Raw genomic sequence first — 23,384 nt, 5'->3', positions numbered from 1 at the left:
TGCTGCATGTTCATGAAAGTTCTACATCCTCACTAGTAGTAGTGACTAAACTAACACCCTGGCTCATAACAAGAGATGTTCTATCACCTTTGTCCAGATTGTGACATGAAGCTCAGGCCCAGCTAGGAAGAGTCTTTCAACATAGAAGGGCATTTTCCACTGCAGTTGGAGCAATAGCTTGGTGTTCCAGCTAAATGCTTGCTTAGCAGTAACTTTGCAACGATATTCTTTTAACCACTCTGCAACATTGACTGCTGCCACCCATTACAACAGTCCCTTATTTCTACATTTTTTCCCTCATCTATTTTTGTAGAGTGCACAAGTTCTTGGAGCTTGAGGAAGAAAGGGGTTGGGAACATCAAGAAATTATGCCAGATGTTAACTGGGGAGAATCTAGAAGGCATGTTGAGGCCCACCAAACTCATCTCATTTGGCTATTACATGATCACTGTTTGAATGTAGGTGTCTTCAGCAACAGCCATAGACTTCAGTCATGTATCAGTATTCCTGCCCCTGAGAACAAAAAATGTTCAGCATGAGTGAACTTGACTTTTTTATCTGGGGAAGGCAAATGCATATACTGGAACTTCTTGTATGTTGCTTAGCCTTTTTTGTCTCTGTTAGCTTATGGGACATTTCAGTTGACCTTCCCTGTTGAGGCAGCAATTGCTCCCCTGGCACGGATGCTTGTGTATACCACTTCACCCAGTGGGGAAGTCATCGCCAGTTCAGCAGATTTCCAGGTTGAAAGTTGCCTCCCCAATAAAGTGAGTATAAGTCAGGGTTTATGCAACCCATGTTTGTCTCATGGCCAGTAGTTCAGTTACCAGTTCCAGAATGTAGGCAGAATTCACAACGGGTTCATGAAATGGTCTGACCAGATGTTGACTGAGGATTAGCGACTGAAACTCCAGAATAAGTTACAAAGCCATAACTATAAAAAGTGGAGCAAGACAGAGTAAGAAGGAGAATCACTGGTCATTATTAATTACATTGGTCAAAGCTGAATATATATTAGAAGAGCTGCAAGGCACTAGCAGAGCTCAGTTCACAACGCTAGATGCTTCAATATAATAGCGTGTAACAGTGTCTGGAAAAGCGTCTGCTTTAACTTCCTTTTGGGCTTGCAGGTCAGACTGAGTTTCGTACCCAAAGAAGGTCTTCCTGCCTCCAACACACGCCTGCAACTCCATACTTCACCAAGGTCCCTGTGTGCCCTCCGCGCTGTGGACAAGAGCGTTCTCCTCATGAAGCCTGAAGACGAGCTCTCTCCCAGCTCTGTAAGTCTTGGTTATTTCTGGTAATGAGGAAGTACAAAAACAAACCAGTTCTTCAACTACAATTAACACCACTGTGGACGTGGGGCCGTGTATTTTTATAGGTGCACTTGTTTTTTAGAAGCTGGCTTTTATCAAAGGAGTGTTAAGTAGCGTCTGTGTCCCTGTAAGTGCTGACCTGCCACACTTTTCCCTGGTTGTTTGCATTTCCCCAGGTGTATGATCTTCTCCCACTGAAGGAAATCCAGGGTTATAGCTTCAAGGAATATTACCTGGAAGAAGACAACATAAACCCTTGTGTGTCACTTGACAACATATTATTAAATGGATTCGTCTACATACCCATTTCTCCTGATGGCGAAGGTGATGCCTATGACATTCTCAAAGTAAGCTCCAGCCTTTTGTTTTAATTTGTTATTCCTTTTTGGAATACGGTCTCCACTCCTCTTCTCCCCTGTCCTGAAGGGTTTTTTAGTGATCTTTACTTTAAGCTTGCTAACTTTTGTATGCAAGACAATAACCAGGCCCAGGCCCTGCATCTATGTAGCCCATCATTGGTACCCAAGTGCTTCTCCGAACACAGAAGGGTCTCCTCATTGCTAGTAGAGATACCTGTGAATGGGCTCAAGTAAGGAAACTTGAAAAGTCCTGAGAAGTGGCCCCTGGTACCATGATATTAGAAACCCTTCTTCAGTCGTGCATGTTCTCTCTCTGTCTGGTGTAGAAAGGTCTTTAATAAAGTGCCAGTTACTTTTATAACCCACAAACACACCTATACCCATCTAGAGAGTCCTGCACAAGACTGGGTATCCTCAATCTAATGCTTTTCACACGTGCCATTTTCACCCAGGCAGATGTCCCCAGAGTAGACCTATGGCCTTAGCTTTCCATCTGGTCATGCCAAGATTTAGCCTTAGGATGAGTATAACATGATAAAGCCTCAACATCTGGGTTGAACCAGTCTGTCTGGCACTTATATACAAGCCTTTGTTACTCTGATCATATGTACATCTACTCTTGACATACTAAAAATAGTCTATTTTCAAAGCTGTGTTTTCATATTTTTTGTTCTTCTTTCTCTTTGTTTACTAGGAATTGGGCTTAAAAGTCTTCACTAGCAGCAAGATCCATAAGCCTGAAATTTGCCAGCATTACCCAGGACACATGATGGAAAGGAGTTACAGTAGTTCTAGTAAGAATACGTGCTTCATTTTACCTCCCACACAACTACCTAAAATTTACCACCCTGCTTCTTTCCTTCCCTCTACTTCTTTGAATATTAATTACACCAGGCAGACCAGATTCTCTTGTCAGATAATACTGACCCCATTCAGGATCACTCCCTTCTGGCCTCAGTCCTGAAATATGAAACTGATACACCTCTGCATGCTCATGCCCAGCTAGACAGATATGCCTAGCTAGAACTGTGTGTGCTCAGTGACTCCCATGCCAGCCCCTACAGCAGGGATCCGGTAGGCACTAAGACAGTCTGCCTACATTGGATGGACTGTGCCAGCACAAAGTAGTGCCTTTTTTCCATCAGATCTGAGTCCATCTATGGAAACCTAAAAAAGGAGTCTTTACTTCTAGGTAGTCACATGCTAGCAATAACTAGAGGAACAACTAGGGCAAAAGTGAGTCAAGATAAATGAGATGGTGGTACAATTCTGTGGGTAGATATTTTACCACCAGGGGCTGAGAAATTTGGTTCTGTTCCCAGCTCTCCCACTCACATGACTATAAGAGGCTGGGTAGGTCAGGTCACTTCTCTGCAGCTTCAGTGACTGTGAAGATAGAATAATGACATTACTTCTTTTTTTCTGAATAGTTCTGAGATTAGAAAGGCTATATAAAACACTCTCAACTATATCACTTCCAGTCACTGACTTTTCTGGTGCAGTATCCCAGCTCCTATTAAAAAGTGATAGCTTTTGGTCTGGTGATAGCTTCTAGCCTTCTATTCATAACAGCTCAGATCTTTGGTTTTGAAATGCAGGATTTGTCTTCAGAGCATGGCCTGAGGCAGCTGGCTGCTTTGAGAAGGTGTAGTCTTCTAAGGCTGATGGAAATCCTTTCATAAGGCACAACACTATGCAACACTGTGAGAAAGCATCTCGCTGTTCTGGAACCGTTTATTTGCTAATGGCCAGAGATGTAAAGACCCATATTCATCTCAAAAGAATCTTAGATGGAGGAGGGGAGGGCTAAGTGTGGCTTCTGTTTCTGGTCGTGTATAAACACAATCAATTCTTCAACCAAATTTAATAAACTATGTGCAACTGTAATATCTGGAGGCAGTAAGTTCCACATTTGACTATTGCAATAGAAATGTACCGTCAATAACATCATCATACATGGCTCTTCTGGCACTGCTGGGTTTGCTGGCAGTGGGGGAAGAATGCTCGACCCCATCCAATCTCTGTAAGAAGAGCAGCAACATTAGGAAAAATGAAATATTGAGCTGACAACAGAGAAATACATTTGTTTCCAGTAGCCAAGGTTTCAAAGTTGTTCTTTCGATTTTAAAATTTTAGATAAGAAAAACCACTACCTGGAAGGAAAGTATCCTCCTCATTCAGAATGGTGTTTGACATGCCTTTTCCTTTCTTCATGTCCTTGAACAAATTTGCTAGTTGCTGCATTGACTCTGCTTGAAGATTTGGACTATGAAATAACAGAACATATGGTTGCTGGCAATCCTGTGGAGACCGTCCGGAAGTACTTCCCTGAGACATGGATCTGGGACATAGTTTCAGTGAAGTAAGCGTTTATGGGAATGTATAGTGTGGTCACTGGGGCCTAGGAAGATATTTAAGCCTTAATGGAAGTATCAGTATTTCAGTGAGAGGGATATTTCTAGTAGACAGAGATTTTTCAAGGTCACTAACTATAGGATGCTTTGGGAGGACGTGCAAAAGCCAGTGCCCATATACCAACTGGTCAGGAGTTTGCTGTCAGCAGGTGTGGTTCAGTAGGCTGAGAAAAACATAGATGATCACCAGAATATAACTGAAATCTTGTTCTCCATCCCTCACCAGCTCGGAGGGAAATGCTGATCTAGATGTGACCATCCCTGACACCATCACCGAGTGGAAAGCCAATGCGTTCTGCACTTCGGCAGACACGGGCTTTGGCCTGTCCCCGACAGTGTCCCTCAGAGCCTTCCAGCCCTTCTTTGTAGAGCTCACCGTGCCCTACTCTGTAGTGCGTGGTGAGGCCTTCATGCTGAAAGCCACCGTTTTCAACTACCTGACCGCCTGCATCAGGGTAAGAGACATTCACAGCTTTGCTCAGTCTGACAGCTTAGAGAAAGCTACAATGGGCCACTTATAATATGGTTTCCCAAGCCAGATGACTGATCTCTGACTATAATTTCATGTAAGTGTACATATGGGAATTTTTGGTGTATTTAATGAAGGGGGAATATGTTCTTCTGACAAAGTTTTGAAAGCTGCATATGATTCAGAACCTAAAGCTCTGTTGCTGAGGCCCCCAGCCTTGTCATCACAGATTTACGTCATTGTCCTATAGAAATATGAAACTTGGGTTATCCACAGACCACAGCATCATTGCATACCCTCATGGAAACTCCAGGTTCACCAGGGTGGATACCTGTGTTCAGCCTTTAGTCTCACCTCATATAAACAGCTCACAAAGTATCACACCAGATTTGCTGGAATATGCAGACTTCCTGTGATTTATTGCATCTGCCCCTAAGACACTGAGCACAGCTATATAGCTTCACTATTCTTACCTGCATTATTTCACCAGCAAAAAAGACAAGAGAGAATTTGGGAGGTGATTCAAACAAAATCTCCATCACCTTTGCTCAGTTTTTTATAAATACAAATTTTCATTCTAAAAGGAATGAAGCTGAAACAAGGAGGGGCACCGATCCAGCCATTCCAATGCACTCTCATTTATTTCCCTGTCTTTCCTGTTTTGTTTCCTATTTTCAGGCTCCTTATTCTACTCTCCCTTGTTCCCTTACTAGCTTTCCCACTGCTAATGTTTTACCTCTTCACCTAACTAATCATGAGGGGGGTCTTCAATTCATGACTAAGTTTGTAGTCATTGCTTTGCCTTTACTCACACAACTGGTCCATGCTCTCCATTTTCCCAGAAAATGGATTTCCTTTCCAAAGATACATGTCCTGTTCTCTACACTTACCTCCCCAATCTCTTATAATTGTACACATCTCAGCCTTTCCCCACTTTATCACCCAGCTCCTGCTCTGCAATATCCATTAGGTTCTCAGTCCCACAGTATAACCAGCTCTACTACACGTTTCCGTGCACTGCCTCCAGTAACCCCAGCTTCTCTGCAATTCCAACCTTCATGACACCTCTCTGTACAACTGGCAGGTCAGCGTGTCTCTGGCTGAATCTACTCATTTCCTGGTTAAACCAGTAGAGAAGCAGGAAGAATCCTACTGCATCTGCATGAATGAAAGGAAAACTGTGGCTTGGGCAGTAACACCAAGATCTCTAGGTAAGAGGCTGGATAACAAGAAAATACTGGGATCAGATATCTGTGGATGACATCAGATCTTTGGTGTGAGGAGCTAGGTGACTCCAAACGTGTCTGGAAGGATCTTGTCTATGCCAGAAGTGAGAATTCCAACCTGAGGTTGAGACACTACACTGGGATGCAGTTTCCAGGTCCTAAACAAACTATTTAAGTGTTACGAGCCATTGTTTTCTTAACATTTGAATAGAAATCACAAATTCCCTTAATGCATGCAAAGCACTCAGACATTGCTGTTGTGGAGCTGAGAATGTCTTAGCTTAATGTGGCTGGATCTGAAATATTTTAATCAAAGCTTGCTTTCTCTGAAGCCTCCCAGAACAAGTCAGTCTGATTTACAAGACCTCCCCCTCCACTACTTTTCTTGCTGATGGACTAACACCTGCTTGGGTGGCCATCACAAAGGAGGTGGCCTGGAAGGCTGCAGCTGGATCAAGATAAAACACTGTCTCAAGTTTAGTTCTCCTCTTGGAAAAGCTTCTCTGTAACGCACCAGACAGTGCCCAGAACAAACACAAACCCACGTTTCCCTGGCACTGCCCGGCAGGGCTGGCTGACCCCTGTTTCCTCCAGGGCAGGTGGAGTTCTCAGTGAGCACTGAGGCCCTGCAGAACCAGCAGCCCTGTGGGAACACCATTGTGGAGACCCCTGAGAAAGGGCGGAAGGACACTGTCATCAGACAGCTGCTGGTGGAGGTACGTGTGCTGCTGAGTTTGGTGGCACAGAAAGGTGGTAATAATTTCATGCTCCACAGCAACAGCTGCTGTATGATAAAGGTTTTCTGTTTTAGTCATGATAGCAGCAATAATGGCTTGTGTGACTCTTATTCTGCATGCTTTTATAAAAGAAGCATTGATAAATCTCACACAGGCCAATAGAGCCCATAACTCATTATGTTGCCATCTTATAGTAAAAGCAGGGTATTACACTACATAGTGGGACAGAAATAATAAGGCAGGCAATAATGACAGGTTTGTCCCAGATACATCATCTGGGAGATAAATGAGAACTCCTTGGTTTTACCTGTAATAAATCACAAGGATAGGTTGTAAATGGAAGACTTGCCAGAAATGTTATGCATCTCCTCGAGCACGTGGCCAGTACTCTGGAATATGGAACAGTCACCGCAGTCTACAAATATTTCCAAACAAAACTACCATCATGGTTTTGAATTGTTTTTATTACACTTCTACTGTTCAAACCAGTATGAACTAACTTTTTTTTTTTGCATTCTTTTGTACTTTTTTTCTTAAGCGGTGTTTTGCAATGATAAAACCACAGCTTTTCCCATGATAAATAGCAAGGCATAAAATTAATCCACAGTATAAGACTCCCTGTAATATTAATAGCAAACAAAGAATACTAGCTTGTTGTATAGTGAAATCTATATAATATCACATGTCATAATATTGTCGATCCTATGCATGACAGGAAGGAATAATCATATTTAACAAAATTAAGTCAGGAGTAATATATGACATTGCAACTCCTCCTTACATTGCAGACATTCCAATTTTCAGTAAGGCAGAGCTATGTAACTTCAGAAAATGTTTTGCTAACCTGAATGTAAGGATGGAACAACAATCATATATGTTAGGCGGCTTTTTTTTTTTTTTAATTTCACTTATTTACAAATGACTGGGATTGTATAGTGCATTTCGTGTATCAGGGCTCGAATAGCTGTTTAACATTTCAGGAAAACTTCCTAATTTCATATATGCCTTCAGGAAAAAGCATGTTTATTTTGTTCTTTGAAAATACTGGAAGATCAGAACTGTAGTCTTTTCTCCCAGATGGCAGGGGAGTGAAAATAACTGAATGAGCATTAAAATTACTTCTGTCGGGGTGTCTGAGAGATTACTGGTCTTATCCTGCTATTGTAATGAGGTAATTAATCTACAGCAAGCCCTGACTGGATAGAATCAGAGATTAGCATCCGAGGCTGAACAATTAATTAGCAGGGGTGGATACAGTGTAACTTGCTTGGGGTGGAGCTGCATTGTCCCAAACACATGGATGTCAATATCCCCTGCAGCAGGCAGTGCATCCTGGTGAGAGAGAAGGGGGTCTGCCAGAGCCCCTGGGGCTTCCTCTTGTCCCTCGGGAAACCAAGGCTTGCTGAGAGCTAGTTGGGAAACAGGATGTTTTTTCACCCAGGAATTTCTCAGCTGGAAAGGAAAATCTTTCAAATAGTTACAGTTTGTATGTTTTAATTTCCTGTTGAAATGTTCAAAGTCAAACAAAACAATGGATTTCTCATTTAGTTGCATTTCAGAATGACATACTGAAACAAACAAGAAGGTGCCTTTTCAAACAGAAGCATTTAGCTCTGTCATAGTTTATCCTAAAAGCTTTTTCTTTTTTCTTTTTTTTTTTCTCCCCTACTCTTTTAATCTTTCTCTGTCTTTTCATACTGCGGAAGGAGAGACAATATATTTTAACTGTGTGAGAAAGTGAAGGTAATACCATTGTTTAAATGCTGGAAAAAAATTTCAGCTGGCAAAAGTTGGGAACCAGTAATGAAGCAATGGGACCTCTCCTATTTGGAGGTTAAAAAAATTGATGCGAGGATCTCACTGAAATAAACTCTGACAAAATATGTTTTCTAGTAAATATTTGATTCCTGAGTTTTATGCAGAATATTTTTGACCAGCTCAACAGAAAACAGGGCTTCTTTTCTGACTTCAAAAATTAGGCTAGAAGTTTTTGAAACAGAGGGATACAATCACCAGTTGACTGTGGCATGTAGTTAAATTTTGGGTGTTGTAACGTGTCACTTGTGGGTGCACTGGAGTGCTCTAGTTGCCACCTGTCAAAGCTCTCGCATACATATCTTACCGGTGTCCCAGGCACTCAGCCGTCATCGCTGTCTGAGGAGTTCTGCTAGACTGGGCCAAGGCAGGTAGCACCTTGGAAGACAGAGCCCTGTGGCTCTATTAGCACTGTTGGTAACATCATCTTGCATGTTATCTACATCATAACCTGTGAAGCTGCAGGGCCTCTCTCAGTAATAAGAAAGGAAAGAACATGTTTTCAATTTCATATTTGCAATTAGCCAGTATGTTATAGTCCCCAATTATCCTCAGTTTAGCACACAGAAGAAAAAACCTTGTAAGCAACTTCTAAAGATTTTTCAGTATAATGAAGTTATTACCACAGGAGAATTTATAAGTATTTAACTTTCTTAGAGTCCCTTTTAGTTTTGTTCTTGATATTTCTTCCTTTTCTTTGTTGTTGTTGTTGTTTCTCATTTTTTGCTTTTTTTTCTCGCTTTTTTCCCCAAGCCGGAAGGGATTGAGGTAGAAACTACTTACAACTCTGTGCTCTGTGCAGCTGGTAAGAGCCTTTTGCTTTCTAAGACTTTCTTTGCTGAGGTAGAGACTAAAGACAAAGGGAAAAGACAAGGTTTGTGAATGCTCTGCTCTGAGAAGAATGGTGTAAGGATCTGATAAAATTGAACAAACTAGATGTATGTCCAACTGGTAGTGAAACTAATTCTTCCTAAAGGAGAAGAGCTGAGGCTGTAATAGTTCCTTTATTACAGAGGGACTATTACAATTACAATACAATTGTATTACAGAGACAGAAGCATATCTCTTAGGAACTGAGGCTGGCCAGGTCCCTGTAGGGAGAGAGTATCTGGGATTTAATAGGCTTATCGCTAACGTCTTTCATGCAATGGGTGTAAAATCACAAACCAGACTCTGCAGTAAGCCAGGTCTGCCCACCAAAGCAGAAGAGGCCAGAAAAATAAGCCAGAAAGTGTATTTGTCAGTCAAGGCCAGCTGATAGTGCCATGTAGAAGTCCGTGACAGTCTGTGTGTGAGGGTATTGCAGGCCCAACACAAAATGTGCAGGACGGGAAGCTACCACAACAAAATTGCAGATGAATGGATTTGTTGAAGGCAGGAAATCCCTGTGCAGGGGATGGTGTCTCACCCTCTTAGCTGCTACCCATGCATGTAGATATATCCAGAATTGTAACCAAATTGATCTGGTTTTTATCCCAGAAAAGTTAATGTCAGAGCCAGTCTCCCTGGTTCTCCCAGAGACTGTGGTGGATGGCTCAGCCAGAGCATATTTCTCAGTGCTAGGTAAGTAAGTGAAGCATTCTTAACGCGTCACATGCTATTTTGCAACACTGCCATGTTTCTTCAGGCTCTGCTCAGTCTACTGGCAAGCCCTGAACTGTGCTAATTTACACTGGAAATTGTCCTGTTCCCCAGGCGACATCATGGGCACTGCCATGCAGAACCTGCACCAGCTCCTCCAGATGCCGTTCGGCTGTGGGGAGCAGAACATGGTCCTGTTTGCACCCAACATCTACGTCCTGGACTATCTGAACAAGACAGGGCAGCTGAGTGAGGAGGTCAAATCCAAGGCTATCGGATACTTAGTGAGCGGTGAGCTGGGACATGGCTTTTGCTTCTCTGTTCATTCCTTCCCTTGGCAACTGGATAAGGACACTATTGGCCACTGGCATGTATGATCTGGGGCAGGCTGTCCTGGTGCATTAAGGGAACATGTGATAGGTCAGGTGTATATAATACAATATCTGTAAGAGAGAGAATCCTGCACTCAGGTGGAGGTGCAGGCTGAGAGAGGACAGCATCCAAACAGGAACATAGAAAAAGTCCAAGACTGGCAATAACTCAGAGCTCTCTGTAAGAAAAGGGATATATGAAATACATAAATCAGGCTGCAATCATTAATCATAGCAGCTGCTTATGTAGATCTCGGACCCTCCTTAGGATTAAGATTTAAAAAGTGTCACTCACCTCCAACTAGGCCAGAATTTTAAGACACTGGCTAGGACATGTTGGCAGACATAACACCAATACATATGGACACGGTAGGTATCTGCTGACTAACAAGGGACTGTTTTTACTCAGTTATTTTGCAGAAAAATTGCACTTCCTCCAATGAAAATCCTGTTTTCTGCATCCCTATCCTGTGTGGGGCTCACCTTTGTATTCAGTTCTCCTCTGGGAACCGTTTTCCCATTTCTCTCAAGTCTGGGATACATTTACTTCTCCTCATCAAGTCTAGGGCAGAGAGCGGCAATGACCGCAGATACCCAGTTTCCAGGAGTTTTAGGAGAGAGGAAGAGAACAAGGATGGAGGCACTCGGAGCTGTGGGTTTGCCTGAACTTCCATTGTAACACTGAGCAGCATAGCTCACACTTGTGCCATAAGAAGGGGGACACTGTGTCCCATGTCTGCTACATTTCCTTTGCACAGGTCCTTGAAAAGTACTGTGACAACTAAAATATTCTTCCACTCTCTATTTCAGGGTATCAAAGGCAATTGAACTACAAACACTGGGATGGTTCGTATAGCACCTTTGGGCCCCGTTATGGGCAAGCTGGGAATACCTGGTAAGACTTCAGTACCGCTGGCTTTTCATTTCTGCTTTTCATGCCCTCCCTTTCCTCAGTGTTCTCTTGTGCTTGTTCATTGTGGAGGTTGAAATGGAGGTGGAGAGGAAATGATAATCATGGCATCATAGGATAATCATGTGGGATAATGGAGCAGGGAAGGATGGTAAGGGAGATGCCTTTTATGTTTGCAATGCTGCACTGATAGCTATTATACCTCCCCTGACACCCTTCTTCAGCTCAAGTGAGGGTGACCTGCAGGATGCCCTAGCTAGTTCTTGTTAGCAGAAGATGCTGATGAATCCCCAGAGTGCCATTGCCTACCTACCCACAGCCCTCGGGGCTATGAATAGCAGGCTCCATTTTACCATTGGTCCCTATCTCACTGAGTCACTAGGCTAGCTCACAGTTTCCAACCAGCCCACTGTGATCAAGTCCCGTAGCCTCTACTGCTTTCCTCCAGAACAATGATGCCCACATGGGCCCTGTGACCTATGATGGGTACAGGGCCTGCTCAGGATGTCTCAGTTCCCTCTGTCACTTTCAGGCTCACAGCCTTTGTCCTCAAGTCTTTTGCCCAGGCCCGGCCTCACATCTTCATAGATAAGAAGCACATCCAGGATGCTTTGGTCTGGCTCACTCAAAAGCAAAAGGAGAACGGCTGTTTCCGCAGTTCTGGGACACTCCTGAACAATGCCATGAAGGTAACATATCTGCCTGGTTGGCTCCACATGTGCTTTGTCAGGCTGGAACTTGACCATAAGTCACTCTGGGACCAACAGAGCTATTTCAGCACTTGGGGGCTGGGGAGGAGGGGGAGTTAAATATGTGAACTATCACAGAAGCAGGAAGAAGCCAACAGCAGCTTCTGAAGGACTTACCATGAGAAAGAGGCTTGGAAGAATTTGTCCCTGCAGGATGTAGATATGTAGCACAGTGAGAAGACAGTGGTGCTGTGTGGGATCAACATCTACTTTTGTGGTTCCCTGCAGGGTGGAGTGAACGACGAGATTACGCTGACGGCCTACATCATTATTGCATTGCTGGAGATTCCTCTGCCTGTAACTGTATGTGTCTGCACCCCAACCCAAGCCACATATGGTACTAACCTGCCCCACTTGTGGCCCCCCAGATTATCAGGTTCCTTTACCTCTTGAAAGAAGAAATCCTCTCTGAATATTCTTTCTGTTCAAGCCTAGACTGGAATAACACTTTTCATCCATTTTCCTCCCCTGTCCAATCCTGTCTCCCATATACACATTTCACTTAATCTTTTTCTGAGTTCTTTTGTGGCGAATCAAGCTTTTGTTCCTTTAAAAGAGTACAGCTTGGATTAACAGTGAGTTAAATAATACTTAAATCTCTGAAATGAGCCAAATAGGTTTTCTACACCCACAAAAATCTCCTTTTGTTTGTTGGAATAGTACATTCCTGTTGAACCACTTGCATGGGCCTATTGAGTTGACACAACAGCACAGGTCTGTAAAAAAAAGGTGGCACACTCATGGATTCATTCTCAATTTCTCTGCCTCTTTTAGATTGTTTTATGGGAAATCCCCATCCTTAATGCTTGGGGAATAAGGTATACCTATAGGTATATAGGTATACCTTAGGTAATAACGTATACCTATAGGGAATACCGTAAATGGTAGTCTGTGAAAAGCCTGAAGCCTATTTAAAAGCAATGTGGGTTTGATCATTGTGATCCCTGAGTCTATTATCCCCCCACTGTGAGACAAGCCTCTGGTGCAGGTAAAATTGGGGTGTGAATTGCAGCGGGACTGCTGAGCCAGGATGGTTGCCAGGCTGCTGTAATCCCTCTGCTCCAAATGTAGTAGGGACTATTTTGTGTTGAAAGTTTTTTCCTGTATAGTGTGTCGTGGTTTAACCTCAGTCGGCAACTGAGCACCATGCAGCCGCTTGCTCACTCCCCCCCACCCGGTGGGATGGGGGAGAGAATTGGAAAAGCACAAGTGAGAAAAACTTGTGGGTTGAGATAAAAACAGTTTAATAATTGAAATAAAATGATAATAATAATAATATGATAATAATAATAACACACAAAGCAAGTGATGCACAGTACAATTGCTCACCACCTGCCGACCGATGCCCAGCCAGTCCCCGAGCAGCGGCCCCCCCCTGGCCAGCTTTCCCCCAGTTTATGTACTGAGCATGACGTCACATGGTATGGAATGTTTCTTTGGCCAGTTTGGCTGTGCCCCCTCCCAGCTTCTTGTGCACCTCCAGCCTTCTCAGTCGGTAGAGCATGGGAAACTAGAAAGTCCTTGGCTGGTGTAAGTATTACCTAGCAACAACTAAAACATCGGTGCGTTATCAACTTTGTTCCCATCCTAAATCCAAAACACAGCACTGTACCAGCTACTAAGAAGGAAATTAACTCTATCCCTGCCGAAACCAGGACAAGTGAGAACCAGCAGAAGGATTTTTTTTGTCAGTAGGGTGACATGGATGACATTAACTTCACCAGAAGAGTATTCTTTCTTTGGTATGTGTTGTGTTTAGAAGGCAAGTTCTCAGGCAGAGCTGTATTGGATAACAAGGATGTTTTTCATTTCCCTATCTGAGCCTGAAAGTGCCACTGAACATGAAGGGGTTTGTCAGAATCTGATTGGGATATGGGTGCATTTCAAGTTAAGCTGCATGAACTCCTGAGCATAGCACAGCCCTTAGGTATTTAATGCTATTGGCAGGCATACAGAGTATTTCTGTAAGTAAAATAAGCCATATTAGATCCCTCATAAAAAACTCATTAGTACTGTTCTCAGTACGTGTACCTACTGCCATGTCTTGTCATTAGACTGAACTCCTCCCCAATACTTACCTTACAAACAGTAGTAAGCATAGGAAACCTTATGTGAGGCATAGACCAAACCAGTTTTATTTTTATTCTTTGCTTTCTCAAAAGCAGCTGAATTGCTTCTCCAGAAGTGACCACAAAAGATTTCATCTTCCAGTACACACCCGGTGAAGGCAAAGTACAAACCACTGCAAAATAAGTCTTTCCCTTCTAGACCATTGATTAAGCTGTAAATGTGCTGTTAGGCTTCAGATCATGGCATGCCCCCCTGCAGTGTTATTGCTTAAATTTTATACCAGTTTTTCCATCACAAATGAGGAATAGTCATGTGTCTTGGTGAAAGGTCACGGGGTCACAGTGTCTGTTACTTAACACTATGTAGAGTAGCTACATTTTGCTTTGTTGTAGCAACTGTGCTCTTAAACCATACTTGAGATTCTGGCTTCAAAAAGACATGCATTGCTGGTGTTAACATGTCACAAAAAAATATTCCAGAAAATAGAAAAAAATGTATTCGTTCTTGTGCAGAGATAGAATTTACTTCCAAACTAGAAGCTACATTATCAAGTTCCAGCAAAAAGAAATTTTTTCAGAAGGCCCTGGAAAAGGGGAACTAAATAATAAAAAAGAAAGAATAGAGCAGAGGGTGAAAGCACAGAACAGTCTCAGGGTGATACCTAGAGGAGGAAAGCAAGTATCCAGTACCTCTACAGAAAGGAAGTACATCAGAAAACTCCCCTTGCCCTGAGACACAATCAGGCCAGTAATTCTTCTCAAGACAGAAGGGTTGGAGCCCTGCTTCAGTGTCTTTAAATCAAACTGGGAAAAAACATTACAACAAGATGTATTAAAGAAAAGCAGATAGAAGAGAAGGAACAGCCTCTGGCTGCCCATTCATTCCAAGCGGTATTGGACCTGGAGGGAAAGGGTTACACAAAGGTACGATCTTTGTCAGGCAGGGAAGTGGGGATGTCAAGGGTCCGTAGCTACCATCTGATTCCTGTTGTTCTAAGATGGACCTCAGTGTGAGCTCTGGCTGCTCCAACTCAGTCTCTCTCTCCTCCCAGCACTTGGTGGTGCGTAACAGTCTGTTCTGCCTGGAAACAGCAGCAGATGAGAAAGAAAACCATGTGTACACCAAGGCACTGATGGCGTACGCCTTCGCCCTGGCAGGGAAGGAGGAGAAGCGGAAGGCATTGCTCGGCTCACTTGAAAAGGAAGCTGTGAAAAAGGGTTAGTGCTCCCGGTGGGACATCTCTTTCTTCCAACCCACTGGCCTTACATCTTCCCTTGATAAAATGGCTTTTGTTGGCGGGGCAGTGGCTGCAGGAGATGGCTTGTGTGGGTGGGGAAAGGTGGAGGGAGAGGAAAAACTTGTGCAAAGGGGTTGCGTTTTTGAGAACTCCCTCTCAGTGCCCAGGCCTACTTCTCTGCTCCGAGGAAGTTCATCAGGAAGCACCAGGCACCGTCCCCATCGGTGCTGAACTAAAGCGTAGCTCTGCTAGCGTCTGTCCTCAGTCCGCTCCTCTTGCCACACCAGGCAACACTTAGCAAAGACTTGGCAATGTTTATGGCCACTCCTTCCTTCCAGTGCACGTGCTCCACATAGAACAAAGCTGACCTTGCACAGCACGAGGGACGATAAATCAGAGAAGAGCTGCATGTGCTGAGAGGGAAAACGAACCTACAGGTCATTTCGGAGGCCATCGCCTAAGCTCTGAGTCTTCTAGGAAATCATGTAATGACTCGGAAGCCTTCTGGTAAAGTCAGGCCGCACAGTGGGTTTGCCCAAGCGTTGGGTAGCAGGGCTGTGAAGGAAATAGCCCCAGCACCTTTTGCCTTTTCCACCTGCAGGTGACTATCAAGCCCTGCTCACAGTCGTTGGGTCCTTTTGCCTCACAGAGCTTGTCACTGCCCAACCCCGGCATCTCTACTCAACAAGGGAAGCAGTGCCGGCCCGGTGCTCTGCTCGTGCTCAGGCCCATAGATGCCCCCATGAATCTGGAGTCTAGGGCAAGGTGGTATGCAGGCCTGAGGACTGAGCCTCAGCAGTCTCAGACTAGCTGCAGCAAGCAAGGAGTTGTCTAACCCTTCCCATTTCATCCTACGTGACGGATGCTTCCTGGAGGCTCTGCCCTCCCAACTGGACCGGCAGCAGATCAAGAACTGCCTTTCAGTAACTACTACTAATTGCTTGTTGTCTTGTCTCCACGCTCCCTGCTCCTGTGAAGATGGGTCTGTTCATTGGCAGCGGCCTGGGAAAGAGCCAGAGGTTGATCTCCCGTACTATCGCTACCGAGCTCCCTCTGCTGAAGTGGAGATGACGGCCTACGTGCTCCTTGCTCACCTCACCACGCAGCCGGCACCTTCCCAGGAGGAGCTGTCATTTGCATCTCTTATTGCAAAGTGGATCAGCAGTCAGCAGAATCCCAGCGGAGGCTTCTCCTCCACCCAGGTGAGCTGCTTCTCTCCTGCGACCTCACACATCAATGTCAGAAGATGGGAAGTGTCAGTAAGGACACTTACTGGTGCTCCAGGTGGGAGCACAGTAAGGTTCACCAGGGCAGGGACTGTAGCCCTGCAGTATATCCCTGCGGTATCTACCATGGTTGCCAAGTTCCCGAGAGGCTAGAGGCTGGTATGTCAGGTAGTGCCTCTGGGGATGACTGACGTTTTGGTTAATGACCTGGTTTTCTTGACACAGCGGGGCAGAACAGTAGGGACACAAGGGACGTGTGTCTGTGGCATCGGAGGGGGCTCCCACTGCAATTTGTTTGTGCATATGAAGTTGCTGCTTCACCCTGTGGCGAGCGAGTGCAGGCTGCGCAGAGCTGCACGCCAGGGAGCTCGGGGAACATACGACTGCTGCGCAGAGGACACAGGGAGGGAATGGAAACATTTCCCTCCCTCCTTTGGGCTTAAAACTGGAGAAAGTGAAGCATGGAGGGGAGGATGCCTGCCGACAGCAGAGGGCAGGCTGTGGGAGGACAGGCTGTGGAAAGGCTGACTGTATTCCCCTGGGTGCCGGGACCCATCTCTTCCAGGACACGGTGGTGGCTCTCCAAGCCCTGTCCCTGTACGGAGCTGTCACCTATGCCAAGAGCGGAGCAGCCTCCAAAGTGACCCTGCGATCTGGAGGGGACTTCCAGCAAGACTTCCAGGTGGATCCCACAAACCGGCTGCTGCTCCAGCGCGTGCCCCTGCCCCAGGTGCCAGGGGAGTACAGCACGGAGGTGTCTGGTGAAGGGTGCGTCTACCTGCAGGTGAGGGTGATGGGGGCAGGTGGCATCTGGGAGGAGAGCCCCTTGCCAGGCAGGAGCCAGGGAGAGGGCAGAAGGGACAGGGGGGAGGGGAGGAGTGGGAGGGAAGGCTCTGGGAGAGGGAAGAGGAGAAGGAGAGTAGAGGTGTGTGGAGGAGAAAGAGTGGGAGGGAAGGATTCGCAATATGTGGAGGAGCTGTGAGAATGGGAGAAGTGGGGAGGCAGGGTGGGGAGAGGATGGTCTCTCTCACGTGCTGAGCACCCACACGCACATGCTCACACAGAGCTGCTGGCTCTCCTCTAGACAAGCCTGAGGTACAACGTGCAGCCCACGCAGGAGGATGTGCCCTTCATGCTCCATGTGTACACAATCCCAGAGACATGTGAGGACTCCAAGGCTCACAAGGTCTTTGACATAGGCATAAATGTCAGGTGAGTCTGCATTTGGGTCTGAGCCTTCCTGAGGAGCCATGGGAGCTGGAGGAGGTCTGGCAGTCCAGGGTGAGCCAGCCTGGAAGCCCCGGAGGGGCAGTGCATCCCTGGAAAAGTGGGCAGGAAGCAGCTGGGCTGGGAGGAGAGGCTGCAGAGGAAGGACATGTCCTGCAGTGGTGGAGCTGTGTGGGCAGCGCAGGGCTGGGCTAGTGGGAGGCTGCATAGGTGACTAGGAGACCCTGGCATAGCTGGAGAAGAAAGTGCTGGACTGTCAGGACGTGGTGGGTTGCCAAGCGTTATGGAAAAGGTGGAAGCGCCCGCAGCTTCGACTTGAGGTGCACTGTATCTTTGTGGCTTGGTTCCTTAGTTACACTGGGGAGCGCAATGGCTCCAACATGGTGATTGTTGATGTGAAGATGCTGTCGGGATTCATCCCCGTGAAGTCCTCCGTGAGGAAGGTAGGATGCTGCGTGAAGCATTTCTTTGAGTATATCTGTCCTTAATCGGGGGCATCGGTTTCCTTATTTAAAGGCACATCTAATTCTTCCGCTGGTATTTTCTCCGCTGTTAAGACCTCTCCCTGTTTTCCTCCAGTTCTTCCACCCCTCCGCTGTGGAGGAGGGGCGAATGAGGGATGCCAGCAGCAGCACTCCCTTCCCACCCCTCAAGCACTTGTGGTAGCTTGCAGTAGCTCAAGTACATGCACAGTTTGGTCCTGAGACTGAGAGCTGGGAGGAGACCATCAGGCCTAATTTCAGGGACTAAGGAGCCTTGGGAGATGTACAACAGCTGTGACCATACCTGTCCCTTATTCCATTTTTGTGTCGAGGAGGTGCAAGAGTATGAGATGGTGGGAACTAGGGGAAGACCAGCTGTGCGGGGCTTCACACAAGAGTGTTCGCCAGGTCCCCTGGGAAGTACTCTCCCTGTCCTGTACTTCTCAGCATCCACCTGCTGAGGTTCTAGGGGTGGGAGGAAGCTTAGGTCCGTTGAAGGACGGTTGACTAACTTCCCTTCAGATCAGTAACCTCTTCCATGTCTCCTCTTTCCAGCTCTCAACCACCTGGTTTCACCAGATCAAACGAACAGAAGTGAGCACAAACCACGTTCTGCTGTACATAGAGCAGGTGAGGACGAACCCAGGGCTGCTGTGGGGCACACAGGGAGCCGTACAGCACGCTGGCAATAGCATGCACAGAGGTGGAGAGAAACGCTAAGCATCTCCAGGATTGTAAACGCGAAACATAAACCTGTCTGCCATTGACCTTGTCTCTGTCTCACAGGAGACACCTTCTTCCCAGCCCTCAGCAGCCTTTCCCTCCGTCCCACGCACAGATCGGGCCCTGACCTCCCCACCAGCCAGAGCCTCCCCCAGTGTGGGGAAAGGCCCCAGGGTTTTCCCTTGCCCCTCAGCCAGGCCTGCAGCCCCCGCACCCCCCAGGGCCTGGGCCCGGGTGGCAGGGGAGAGCGAGGGAGCCTGGGGGCAGTGCGGAGGCACAGGGGAGCCCGGGGCAGTGCGGAGCCGCCCCTGAGCCTCCGCTGCTTCCCTTCCCCAGCTGAGCAGCGAGACCCTCAGCTTCTCCTTCACGGTGGAGCGGGACATCCCCGTGCAGGGCCTGAAGCCAGCTCAGGTGAAGGTCTATGACTACTACGAGACAGGTGAGTGTGGGGCTGGGGGTGCCCGTGGGAGCGAGGGCGGGCAGTGGGACGCGTGGAGGGGTGCGGGAGCTGTGGGGACCTGCAGCTGCCCCTGGCCTGGGCCCTGTCGCGCCCTCGCGCTGCCTGAACTCTCTGAGGGCAGAGGTGGCCCAGAGGGCTGGAGGCCACCACCCTGCCCTCCTCCCTCCTGCTCCTGCCCCTGCCCGGGCAGGCCCCAGAGAACAACGGGGGGCAGGTCTGGGCAGTGGTGACGCTGTGGGGATCCCTGCATGGCTGCCCCTCACACTGGCAGCTGCTGTGCAGCTGCCCGCCCCTGAGGGAGAGGGCGGAGGAGGCCATACCCCCAGCCCCCCGCCCATGCCGCCTTCAAGGCCGGTCCTGCCTTCCCGGGGAGAGGAGCCATCCCGCGGCGCAGAGCCGTGGGCGCTGGGGGTCCCGTGTTCAGGTCCGGCCCCAGAGCGCAGCCGTGCCCGTGCTTCCCGGCAGTCCTGATGCTCCTTGTGCCTCCTCTGCTGTCCTGGCTGCTGCCCCAGGGAGGCAGCGACAGAGTCATCCCCCCTGGCCCCAGTATGCTGGCAGACGGTGCCTGAGCAGCCCTTGGGCACACTGGGGTGGAGACCTGCTGGCGCTGCCTTGCTGCTGCGGCCTCTGGACCGGGCTGTGACTGGGGCTCCCTCCCACCCAACTGGGATCCCTGGGGGGAAGTCAGGGACGGTGGCAGTGGCCTGCTGTGGGGCCTGGGAGAAGCGTCTCTCTGGCACTCATCCCTGTTCCAGGAGTGCTGAGGGGCTCTGACAGCTTGCTCTCTCCCTTCCCTTCTGTTTTCCAGATGAGTTTGCCACACAGGAGTACAGTGCCCCATGCACCACAGGTAGGGTACCGAGAGCCCTTCCCTTCTTCGCAGTTCTCCTCTTCATTGCATTTTTGGTCTTCCATCTAGCGCTTGTCTCTTTCTGCCCAATGGGTAATTTGGATGAGATTGGCCCAACTCACAGGCATAGGTTTTTTATGCAAAGCTGAGAGCACAGGACGCACAATGTTGTTGAGTCATTCAAAATCCACCATCCCTGAATTATCAGAGTTGTTTCCATAGTCGGGTTCTCCTGACTTGAATGAAGGTTGTGTCCCTATTGTTCTGTTACTGCCCCTTGGACTTTTTCTTTGATTTCAAGTTTCTTATATCATTCTTGTTATCTCAGATTTGAGGTATCTTCTGGTACTTCCTGAGATCTCCAGCTAGTGTAGCTGTGAGATCATGCTGAGGGGACTTGGCTCTTTCAAACCACCCGGCACACTCCTCCCCAAAAGCACCCTGTCTAGAGCAATAGAGCAAATCAAGGCCACCAAAAGATATCCCATAAAGCAGCATGTCATGGTCTGACCTACCATGATTTCATGCTGTGCTCCAGAACCTTCTGCCCAAGCCTGGCATACCTTTTCTAAAGCTGTAATGCAGTGCTGCTCTTAGCTCCTCACTTCCTACTTTGAGCATGGAGCCATACCTGCAGTAGGAAGTCCCCATTACAGAGAAATCCCTCCTAACCCTTGCTATTGAAGAGGTAAGTGTTTGGCTCTTACAGAAACTTGGGGTTGCCTCTCTTGTATGGTGACAGAAAACTGCCCTGGTTATAGACCCCCACCTGTACACACAGCCACATCGCTTGTCTGGGGGGTGGGTCATAGTTCTCCAATATGGCACCCTAGCCTGCTTAGGAACTCTATGTGGCAAAGCCCACAGCGGTGCTTGCACATTGCAGCATGCCTTTAATGAATGCCATCCTCCTTGGATCCCGAGGGATGGCAAGTTTGCCTTTGGTAGCTACTATCTGGAGCAACAGCTGCTTCCTGCTCAGCTACCCTGCTGCCCAAGCAGGAGGGGGTCTCTCAGGAAGCAAGTATTCCTCATGACCCTTGACAGCCAGCGCTCAGTCTTGGTTTGGAGCCTGAGCTAGCAGGACAGAGAGGCTATGATCTTTGGGGAGTTCTCTGCAGTGCAATGCCACATGGGTTTAGCTTAGGAGCACAGGTAATGTAGGAGCTTCTGTGGAAGGCCCTGACCAGTGATACTTCTCCTGTACTATATGGAGTCTTCCAATATGAAGACTGGCAGATCTGGCTTCCCATCAGTTGCCCAGTTTCAGATGTTTGGAATATGGAGGCTTCAGGAAAGCACTGAGACCCTGGGAAGTGGTTTTTCACAGGGCCTGACTGTGGCATCTTAGAGCAGAGAAAAAGTGATTTGGACTTGGGAAAGGTGAAAGCTTTGTCTCTTGCTGGTGGTAAATGGTGAAATTTATCTCCTTTTGTGTTCTTATCTGGTGTCTTGGAAAAAAGCCCAAGCTCCCACGCTTTTACTCCATACTGCTTTGCTAACCTGGGCTGTGTCTGTAGGTACAGCCATGTTCTGCTGATTCTGGGCCTACAGCCTCCCTTCATGGAAAAAAAGTGCATAAATCCTAAGATAGACACTGAGTGGACAGTAAAATGTTTCCAAAGGTTATGTTGGTGTGGTCTGGCTGTCCAGTCTGAGGCTAGGGGGGAGGCTTTAGAATTTAGGCTACTCTTCCCCATGTGCGCTAAAAGACAGAGATTTTATCCTCCTTGGAAAAGATGATGGGAAATTGCTATTTAAGAGGTCCATCCACTGGTCTAGGTGTCCAAAGGTGCTCTGCCCTGACTAAAAGGCAGATCTCAGTTGCAAAGTAGAAAACTGCCTTCCCTGCCCTGAATAGTGCTGTCCACTTGTGCAGCACATTCTTTCCGCTCTCTGCAGAGAAATAAATGCACTTTAAGAGCATGTCTCATTGCTGCAGTGAACATCCTTGCTGCCTGTTTGCACTGTGCTCCCATGTCCATCCCAGTTGTGACAAATTCCATTCTGCTTATCTCTCCCAGTGGGTCAGAAAGAGTCTCGGCCTTCTCTCAACCTCACATGGCTTTGAAGGTGACATGAGTGTTGAGTGCTATGGATGACCCTCAACCCTGGTCAAAGAGCAACCCCCTCTCCTGTACTGTGCTTCCCACACAACGTGGCTTCCCAAACCCACATCTTGCTTTCTCTGTCTCTCAGCCTGAGAGAGAGGGAACTGGCATATATCTCTAACTCCTGTACCGTCCCATCTTCTTTCATCCTTGCAGAGGAAGTAGACCAGGGCAATGCATGAAGAATACTCCCAGTTGCTGGAACCCACCTGACTCACTACCACCACCACCACCATCTATGGAGAGGATGGAGTGACAGATGAATAGTGCCTGCAAGGAATGGGAAATGAACTTTACAAATAAATTAACTGTACTCACCAATGATTTTTGAACAGTTTATTCCCAATTCTGTTTCTTCCTACTCAGCCTCCAGTCACAGCTTTAATCTCCCTGGCTTCTTAGTTTGAAGAGCATCCTATCCAGCCATACCTGTGTGCAGGGTAATAAGGCTGACAAGTGAGGGAAAAAAAAAAAGAGGACGGAATGATTTAAGTTGGGGTCAGCCTTTCTAATGTAGCCCTCTCAGTGTTATGTACTCTGAACGTGTCATCTGAGATCCTGTCTAATCCACGGAGAAGGACAGGTACCTCCTGAGAACAATTTCTCTCCCCTGGCTTAGAAACTATAACCTTGACTGAACTGGTCTCTGCAGGTGCCTATCCATGTCTCCCACCGGTAGGCAGCCTGGATGATCAGCTAACGTTACATGAAATTCAACTGCTGTGGTGTGCCCCGTAGACACCCCTTCCAGGATTGTTTCTTGTTTGTAGAAGAATGGCAGGAGATTCACACACTGCCCTCTTGTAAGATTAGAGTGTGCACGGGGGGGCAGGAGGGATGTCTGCATGCATTATGCCTTCAGCTGCTAACTTATAATGGCCTGTTCTCCAGTTGAAGCTTGAGCCTTCTTGTGGAAAATTCCGTATCTTGTGCCTGCTGCTTCTGGGAGATTCACAAGGAGAAGCTAACGGCATTTGCCAGTAACCTACCTACCTAAGTCTAGTTTAGATTTATTTAAATCATAGAGTTGCTTTGGTGAAACTGTCCACAG

At 47.2% G+C, this 23,384-nt stretch overlaps 1 protein-coding gene across 1 annotated transcript in view; it reads left to right on the top strand.

The window, feature by feature from the left end:
• LOC103922191 (alpha-2-macroglobulin-like) overlaps window positions 1-22,786 on the top strand; it is a gene marked incomplete at its 5' end in the record, with an annotated part of 34,529 nt that extends 11,743 nt beyond the window's left edge. The window contains 23 exons of the mRNA XM_009330279.1: window positions 625-767; window positions 1,131-1,280; window positions 1,493-1,663; window positions 2,370-2,469; window positions 3,956-4,037; window positions 4,316-4,544; window positions 5,643-5,769; window positions 6,379-6,500; window positions 9,090-9,141; window positions 9,816-9,899; window positions 10,032-10,208; window positions 11,099-11,183; window positions 11,731-11,887; window positions 12,176-12,250; window positions 15,069-15,234; window positions 16,233-16,456; window positions 17,046-17,264; window positions 17,565-17,692; window positions 18,060-18,150; window positions 18,745-18,819; window positions 19,249-19,351; window positions 20,181-20,222; window positions 22,490-22,786. Of these exons, the coding sequence (XP_009328554.1) occupies window positions 625-767; window positions 1,131-1,280; window positions 1,493-1,663; window positions 2,370-2,469; window positions 3,956-4,037; window positions 4,316-4,544; window positions 5,643-5,769; window positions 6,379-6,500; window positions 9,090-9,141; window positions 9,816-9,899; window positions 10,032-10,208; window positions 11,099-11,183; window positions 11,731-11,887; window positions 12,176-12,250; window positions 15,069-15,234; window positions 16,233-16,456; window positions 17,046-17,264; window positions 17,565-17,692; window positions 18,060-18,150; window positions 18,745-18,819; window positions 19,249-19,351; window positions 20,181-20,222; window positions 22,490-22,515 (2,828 nt within the window). The remainder of the gene's footprint in view (window positions 1-624; window positions 768-1,130; window positions 1,281-1,492; window positions 1,664-2,369; window positions 2,470-3,955; window positions 4,038-4,315; window positions 4,545-5,642; window positions 5,770-6,378; window positions 6,501-9,089; window positions 9,142-9,815; window positions 9,900-10,031; window positions 10,209-11,098; window positions 11,184-11,730; window positions 11,888-12,175; window positions 12,251-15,068; window positions 15,235-16,232; window positions 16,457-17,045; window positions 17,265-17,564; window positions 17,693-18,059; window positions 18,151-18,744; window positions 18,820-19,248; window positions 19,352-20,180; window positions 20,223-22,489) is intronic.
• Between the last annotated feature and the right edge of the window lie 598 nt (window positions 22,787-23,384).

The sequence above is a fragment of the Pygoscelis adeliae genome, unplaced genomic scaffold (assembly GCF_000699105.1).
Source record: "Pygoscelis adeliae isolate BGI_AS28 unplaced genomic scaffold, ASM69910v1 Scaffold538, whole genome shotgun sequence".
NCBI lineage: Eukaryota > Metazoa > Chordata > Aves > Sphenisciformes > Spheniscidae > Pygoscelis > Pygoscelis adeliae.
The sequence above is the reverse complement of the archived record's forward strand: the minus strand, read 5'-3'. Positions and strand labels throughout refer to the sequence as shown.